The sequence below is a fragment of the Propithecus coquereli genome, unplaced genomic scaffold, assembly GCF_000956105.1.
Source record: "Propithecus coquereli isolate 6110/MARCELLA unplaced genomic scaffold, Pcoq_1.0 Scaffold400, whole genome shotgun sequence".
NCBI lineage: Eukaryota > Metazoa > Chordata > Mammalia > Primates > Indriidae > Propithecus > Propithecus coquereli.
Window position 1 is genome coordinate 1614164 of NW_012149731.1, and position 8943 is coordinate 1623106.

The 8943-nt window shown below is 35.7% G+C and overlaps 1 protein-coding gene across 1 annotated transcript in view; it reads right to left on the reverse strand.

Moving 5' to 3' along the window:
* PPP4R2 (protein phosphatase 4, regulatory subunit 2) overlaps window positions 1-8943 on the reverse strand; it is a 72962-nt gene that overhangs the window by 16281 nt on the left and 47738 nt on the right. The window contains exon 3 of the mRNA XM_012652869.1: window positions 442-612. Coding sequence (XP_012508323.1) covers window positions 442-612 — 171 coding nt within the window. The remainder of the gene's footprint in view (window positions 1-441; window positions 613-8943) is intronic.

Consider the following 8943-nt stretch of genomic DNA (forward strand, 5'->3'; position numbering starts at 1 on the left):
GACTCAAAAAAAATTTCTAAGAGCTTACTAATAAGTAGAATACTTTTATAAACTGCTATTTCTCATTTTAAAAGAAATGTAACTTCTCTTAATGATATACAGGTTCTATACAAAGTATAAAGACATACCAAATACAAACCAAGAAAAAAAATTTAAATATTTCCTGATAAATGAATGTTTCCACTGTCATGCCCATTTAAAATCTGAATGTCACTGACATCCATAAAGGTAGTTCTAGTTTCTTTAAAAGATGGTGGTGGGGGGAGGCAGTAAATATTTTAAATCCTTGTAAGCTAAAAATCATTAAGTATCATATGTCACAAGAAACAGAACTTATTTTAATGTATAATCAATTCTCAAACAACCAGACACATTAAAACTTAAGAGAATCTATAAAGTTTTGCTACAAATTAAATCTTTAAAATAGTATTAAGTGCATACCCATTAAATCCAGTGACAATTTTCAGTATTCTTTCCTTCATTTCATCAAAGGGAATATATTCAACATTAGGGTTGGGAGGACCCCTTGGTTCAGGAGCTGAAGTTCTGAAATCATCCATCACTTTCTCCAGTTTGAAAATAAAATAGCCTTTAAATTGGGACCACTGAATCCTATAAACAGAAAATTAAAAAATATATATGATACCATGTAGCTTTACAATTCTTGAACACAGAGCACAAATACAGAATATACCACAACACAAAATTAAGATGTGAATAATCAGTAGTGAGAACATCTTTGTTCAGAAGCATGCGTCATCATGCCTGATCAATTTCACAAGCTCCAAGCCAATTCCATCCAACTTCCCCAACCTAAACAAAACCCAAATCTCTGATTAAAACCTTTAAAATGAACCATCTCTGGCTGAAAGCCTATGGTGTGCTAGGTCCCATTCTTAGGATGTTTAAAATAGTATTTCTTTTTGACTCTATCCCTCAAAACAAACCTAACCAGGGAGGTGTTTGTTAGTGTTCCATTTAAGACAAGTCAGAATGAATCCATATCTTAACCTCTTATCATCCGAACTATAAGGCTTACATGGACTAATAAACTTTCTTGTCTTTCATCTGCTAAATAACAGAATAAACTTTAATTTCTCCCTTCTTTCTCTTTTAGTGAGTATTTTCAGGTTCTTTTGTCATTTAAAAGGTACATCTTGTAGGTTCTACCCAACCAGTACTTGCATAATGAAAATACATAATTTCCTTATGTAATTTTCATCTCTTTATTTATTAAATTAATATAAACACCTTTCTATCCTCTTCCCTCACATTTTACCACTAATATAAGAGGAAATTTTATAATTTTATCTGCCTGAATGGCCTAACCTCCAGGAGATGCAAGAATCAGGAATGCCACCCATTTCCTCAGGTACACAGTACCAGGAGATCAATCTCTTACACAGGTGGACTACTTAAAATTACACAAACTAAAGGGAATGCTAATCTGTAATTACCCTTCCGTCCCATCCAGCAACCCCAAATTAGGGCAGCAGCTTTCAAATTGTGGTCTAAGAGGTCAAAGCTATTGTCATAGAATAAGAGCTCACTTTTTCACTGTGTTGACATTTGCATTGAAAGGTACAAAAGCAATGGTGGATAAAACTGATGGCAATTGACCAAGAATCAAGGCAACAGCACCAAACTGTACTGCTAGCAGTAGTGGTCATCACCTTCTTCACCACCACCCTCTCACAGAAAAAGTCTGTTTCACTTAAAATGTAATAAAGAAAAATTACAAATTTCATTAAATCTCAATCCTTGAATACACATCTTTTAATAGTCTGTGTAACAAAATGAGAAATACACACATAAGAACTTATACTGCTTATCAAAGCGGTATGGAAATCTCAATGAACAACACTTGAATACTGCTGGCAGCTAAACTAGCTGCCATTTTTCACGGAACACCACTTTTACGTGAAAGGACTGCCACACAAAGAATGCTAACAGACGAGGAGAATGTGGTAGACATTTTCTTGAAAATGAATAAAGTGAGCCTATCATTTCAAGAGAAACAGATGAAAATACTTGTTACCAATGATAAAATGTGAACCTCCAAGCAAAAAACTAAAAGTTTAGAAAACTTTTATTCTTCATCCTGAGCTTGGAAGGCTCCTGATACATTCCCAAGACATTTTGAAAGCAGTGTTGATATAAAAGATACTGTGTGACACCAAAAACACAAGCGACTAAAGAAATAAACTGACTATACAAAACTTGGAAATTTTGTGCATCAAATACCACTAACAGAGTGAAAACGCAACCCATGAAATGGGAGAAAATACTTGGAAATTTTTATGTCTGCTAAGGCATTAATATTCAAGATATATAAAAAACTCCTACATACAACTCAACCAAAAAACACAACCCAATTAAAAGATGGGCAAAGTACTTGAAGATATATTTCTCCAAAGAAGATATGCAAATGGCCAACAAGCACATGAGAAGATAACTCACATCACTAATCTTAGGAAAATATAAATCAAAACCACAATGAGATAAAACATCACACCCATTAGGTTGGCTATTATTCAAATTTCAAAATAATAACAAGTACTGGGGCTGGCAAGTATGCAGAGAAACTGAAACCTTGTGCATTGCTGGTGGGACTCTTGCCACTGTGGAAAACAGTATGGTTCCTCAAAATCAAACAAACAAACAAAAAGAACCACTAAAATTATGATATGATCCAGCAATTCCATTTCTGGGTAGATCCCCAAAAGAATTAAAAGGAGGAACTCAACCAGACACTTCGACACCAATGTTCATAGCAATATTATTAACAACAGCCAAATGGTAAAAATAACCCCAACTGTCCATCAATAGATAAAGGGATATAATGTGATATATTACATAAAATGGGACACTATTCAGCCTTTGAAAGGATGGAAATTCTGATATGCTACCACATGGATTAACCTTGAAGACAATGTGCAAAGTGTAATAAGCCAGACACAAAAGAATAAAAATTGTATGATTCCACTTATATGAAGTATCTAGAATAGTCAAGTTCAGAGACAAGAGAATGGTAGTTGTCAGGAGCTGAGGAGATAGAGGCATAAGGGAGTTATTGTTTAATGTGTACAGTTTCAGTTTGGTAACAAAAAGTTTTGAGGAGGGATGGTAGTGATGGTTGTACAACATTGTGAATGTACTTAATGCCAATGAATTGTACGCTTAAAATGGTAAAGTTTATGTTATTTGTATTTTACAATAAAAAGTTTTTTAAGGCCGGGCGCCGTGGCTCACGCCTGTAATCCTAGCACTCTGGGAGGCCGAGGCGGGCGGATTGTTTGAGCTCAGGAGTTCGAAACCAGCCTGAGCAAGAGCGAGACCCCGTCTCTACTAAAAAATTAGAAAGAAATTAATTGGACAACTAAAATATATAGAAAAATTAGCTGGGCATGGTGGCGCATGCCTGTAGTCCCAGCTACTCGGGAGGCTGAGGCAGGAGGATCCCTTGAGCCCAGGAGTCTGAGGTTGCTGTGAGCTAGGATGACGCCACGGCACTCTAGCCCGGGCAACACAGTGAGACTCTGTACCAAAAAAAAAAAAAAAAAGTTTTTTAAAAAATGGACAAAAAATTTAAATAAGCTTATCTCCAAAGAAGTTATACAAATGGCCAATAAACACATGAAAAGATGCTGCTCAGCATTATTATCTATTAGGCAAATGCAAGTCAAAACCACAATGAGATGCCAATTTCACACGTACCAGGGTGGCTATAAATAAAAAGACGGATAAAAAACAAGGTGTGGGAATACTGGAAATCTCATACACTGCTTGTGGGAAGGTAAAATGAAATAGATGCTTTGGAAAATACTTGGGCAGTTCCTCAGAAAGTTAAATGTAGAATTTACATGTGACCCAACAATTCCATTCTATTAAATGAGTGAAGTATATGGTGTGAATATAAATAAAGTATATGGTGTAAATATAAACTTATCAGTATTATTATTATTTTCTGAGACAGAGTCTCGCTTTGTTGCCCGGGCTAGAGTGAGTGCCGTGGCGTCAGCCTAGCTCACAGCAACCTCAAACTCCTGGGCTCAAGCAATCCTTCTGCCTCAGCCTCCCGAGTAGCTGGGACTACAGGGCATGCACCACCATGCCCGGCTAATTTTTTATATATATATATATTTTTTATATATTTTAGTTGTCCAGCTAATTTCTTTCTATTTTTAGTAGAGATGGGGTCTTGCTCTTGCTAAGGCTGGTCTCGAACTCCTGAGCTCAAACGATCTGCCCGCCTCGGCCTCCCAGAGTGCTAGGATTACAGGCGTGAGCCACCGTGCCCAGCCTATCAGTATTATTTTTAAAACTGATGAAGATGATTACTAAAAGCTATTTGCATGATTACTTTTTTCCTACTTTTCCTGGTCTATTTTGGAGAGGGGAATTTGAGGTTTAACAAACAGAAGTAGCACACATTATAATTTTTGATATGCCAATATTAATTTCTGATTAATATACAATTGCCAACAGTTCCTAAAATTTAGCTTTCGATTTTGTGAGACTCCCTACATGCACTTAATATTTAAACACACCAGGGAAGGTTATACTGAAATAGGAGTCTTATAGTTTTCATTTCTTTATTTGTAGTTTTAATAATCACCCACTATTCAGAATGTTTTATGAGTTCAGATTTCCATATGCACAGGGTTTGGTTTTTTTTTTTTTTTTAACCCCATCTTTCCATTAACCACTTGACATGACACCCATGAGATCCCAAAAAAGGGCATTAATGGGAATAGCCAGAAATGAAGTGAAGGACTCCAGGTAAGGGAAATTATGGAGTGCTTCAAAGACTCTATGATCTTTATTCATGAAACAGGAATTAAGTCCCATAAACTGAACATGAATTGTCCACACATGGTATTTTAACTTTCAAATGTATCAAGCAGAGTTATTTTAAATTAGATCCAAGAGTTGCAATTCAAGTGGTACTATACCATATACAGATGGGAAAGCCTCCATAAAATGTGAAAGATACAGCTTTTTGTTGGAATACAACTATTTGATGAAAACAAAAACAGAAAATGCTTCCCCAAAAGTTATATAATACAGGCACAAAAACAGGCCATGAGCAAATCAACTAAAAATCTGACAACAGATTCTTAGGAATGTACTCATTGGATGAATAGAAACTAGAAAAGAAGAATTTAAAAAAGCCCTTAGTCTTCAATATCAAAATGAAATTCTAAACATTCTCATGAAACACATTTTCACCTTCAGAATCAACCTCCCCTCGAAATAAAATACATATTCAGAATTTAAATCTTTGCTGAAATTAACTCAAGAATTTACTGAAATTCCATTACCCATTAATTTTTTTAAGTAGCCTCATCTCTCTTTACTTCCATGTCTTCATTTTCCCTTCCATTTTTCCCTTTTTGCAGTTTTCTACTTTAGGAAGGCATTACAGCTCCTATCTCTAATAAATGTATCCTCCTGCTAAACTTCACACCGACCTATTCTTTTTTCACCATAGGAACTCATAAGTCCATATTAAAACATGTTTCCCTCACAATTCTCTAAAGGCTAAAGGTATTTTTCAGAGGCTCAAGGACAGAAAATTTATCTTTTCTTTTCCCAACTAGTGTTACAACAATTTAATGGCCAATGACCACTACCTTAATTTGTTGCCTCTTACCACTCCAAATTCTATTAAGATTACTCTATTCAGCCTAATTGCATTCCACACAAAATTGTGGGGAAGCTAACATAAGAAAGCACAGGAGAGCCCTACTACTACTACTTCCTACTCCAAGGGTGTATCAAATACTACATGCACCATTTGTAAACATCAAAGGGGAATACGAGAAGAATGAATAAATAAAATCTAATGGAGCTGATCACTCATAAAAAGTGACGAGTTTATATAACAACCTTCAAAAAGCAGATATTTGAATCAGGAGACTTAATTATATGACTAAGGCAAACAAAACAGGTAAATTTAATCTGGATATTAAATGAAATAAGTATAAAAAGGACAAAAATAAGAACACCTGTATTGCTTACAAAAATCATAAGATTTTTAAGAATTATAAAATACTAATTACTAGTTTAGGAAACCTCTATAAATGGGGCCCCAAACAAAAGTGAGGGCTCTTTTTGCATTAGCATACCACATCATACTATATTTTATTGATTAATGGAACATTAAAATACATCAGCGGAACAGAAAAGAGAGCTCAGAAGTAGACCCACACATACATGAAAACTGGTATATGGTAAAAGACAAACTACTCGCTAGTCAGTAAATAGTCTCAGAAATATTAGGAATACTCCAAAATTTTACTAGAGTTTAAAAACAGAAGAAATAACAATTTTTTTCCTTTTCTGATTATATCAACAGTACAGTCATTGTGAAAAGTGAGAATACAGAAAATTATACACAAAGAAGAACCAGATGAAACGTAAGAAATAACATTTTTTTCCTTTTCTGATTATATCAATAGTACAGTCATTCTGAAAAATGAGAATACAGAAAATTATACACACACTAAGAACCAGGTGAAATCGAAAAAAATGCATATATAATTAAAAAATGAAAATTATCCATGCTCTGCAGTCAGCAATCATCACTAAAGTATATTTTTCACCAATCTATATTCTATTCCACTTATTTGACATCCTAGTTTAGTGTCCCTTTATCCCCCACCTTATTCACTGCAGGTGTTTTCATGGGACAGTCTTTGAAACCAAGATTTTTAACTGCATCACACATGTGTGACATAATTTAATGACCACCATTTTTAAAAAATTTAGGTCGCTTCTAGCTCATTACTATTAAAAATACTCAGTCAAAAGTATGAAGCATACATACCAAAACTTTGGATTAGACCTTCAGTAACTCCCAGACACAAAGTACCACTTACTTTATTTACAGTGTCATTAGTAGTATACAGAAATACCTATTTCATTAGAGTACTATAATCTTTCAAAAATTCTATCAATTTGATAGAAGTAATTTGCATTTCTTTCATTGCTAGCGAAATTGACTATTTTACCTATGTTTACTGGCCACAAGGCATTTCTTCCCTGTGTTAACAGGTCCTTTGCAATCCTTCATCCTGGGGTTTCTCAACTTTAGCACTACTGACATTTTGAACCAGATAATTCTTTGTCATGGGGGGCATGTCCTGTATACGACAGGATGTTAAGCAGCATCCCTGGCCTCAACCCACTAGAAACCAGTAGCACACCCATCCACCCCCAGTTGTGACAACTGCAAATGTCTCTAAACATTGCTATATGTTCCCTAGCAGACAAAAACTGTCCCCAGTTAAGAACCACTGCCCACGTCCCCACCCTTTTAAAATTATCTGTCTTTGCTCACTCTTACGTTATCACGGAAAAAGTAAATTACTATGCGACACAAGTATTAATATAAACTTTTGGATTCTCATTTTGTACTGACTGCTTCAAAGTTAATAAGTATTGTTGACATAAATGTTGAAGTGACACTAAGATATTTCTAATTTTTCCTATTTTGAAATTATCTCTCAAGTGCTACATGTTTTCTTGCTCAGCTCATCTGAAGTTGGCATGGTTCCTGCTCCACAGCAGTGAAATTCTGACACAAATCTTAAAATGAAAGTATTTGCCACTGAAAGTGAATTTTTCAAATTAGAGTGCTATCTAATGATGGCTTTCCATCCAATCGGACGGAAGCTTCAGAAGGTAACAACTTTCAGATAATAGTTCAGCATAAACTTAGGTTTCTTTCTTGGCAACTTACATATTCATGATAAGGATTCTAACATGCCTAAAGATTCAAATTTCTATCCACTCACCCACCTCTCCCTACCAGTTAAAACAAAAGTGCAACAGTGAGTGTGTTCTGGTTAATTTGACTTAATTCTTAGCCTTTGAGCCATTACTTCTAGATCCCTAAAATCTATTAATATACCAAAAAAAAATCTATTAATATACCAACATAGATCCTTTCCTTCCACATAAGCAGCTGAACCAAAGATTCATCTCCTCTAACAGTATGGCCCAGGCTGAAGACAGCCAACACAAAGGACGGCGTTTTTTAACCAGCACTAGCCCAATGGATCTACTTTCTTCCCTACTACTGGGAAGTCACTCTTCTCTCACCACTTTTGCCACTGCTGTTACCACTGACTCCACAATCCAGTTGATACCAATTCTACTTTGCTATCAACAAGGACAGTCCATCCCTTCAGTACCGCATTTGCCAGAGCCTGGGCAGGCCCTTAAACCCTTTATTTCATTCTACCCAATCAGCCCATAACATCAAGGTCAACAGCAGTTGAAAGGTCCTAAAGAAACATAAGACTATCCTTCACTAACAGAATTAAGTTTGGAAAACAAGATATACAGATTTTAAACACGTAGAAAATAAGACATCATAAACTATTAATTGCAGGGATTTAAGTGATGGTACGACAGAACCTAGAAAAAGATCACAATGTTGATTTAGAGCCCATCAAGGAAAGGCCTCAGGACAAAGTTCAAACTTTATGCTGGACCCTAACAGGGTAAGAATAGAAAATGGAAGTGTAAAGGTACTGGACTTAAGTAGAGCAAAGAGAAGGAGCTTAATATCAACAATAAATGAGTCTCTCAAACTCAGCACTATTAACATTCTGGGCCAGAGAGTTCTGAGTTTTGATGACCTGTCCTGTGCATTGTAGGATATTTGCAACATCCTTACCCTCTATCGACTTGGTGCCAGAAGCTCCCCACCACTCCAAGTGGTAACAACCAAAAATGTCTCCAGACATTGCCAAATGAACTGGGGGGGTGGGGGGAGGAACGAATTGCCCCTGCTTGAGAATCACTGCAATACACAATCCCTTTTGTTGAGAAGTACACTGGTTCCTGAAAAATAATATGGCTGGGAAAATCAGAATTGCAAGATCAAAGTCTCACCAATTTGAGGGATAAAATAGCAGGCGGATATATTTT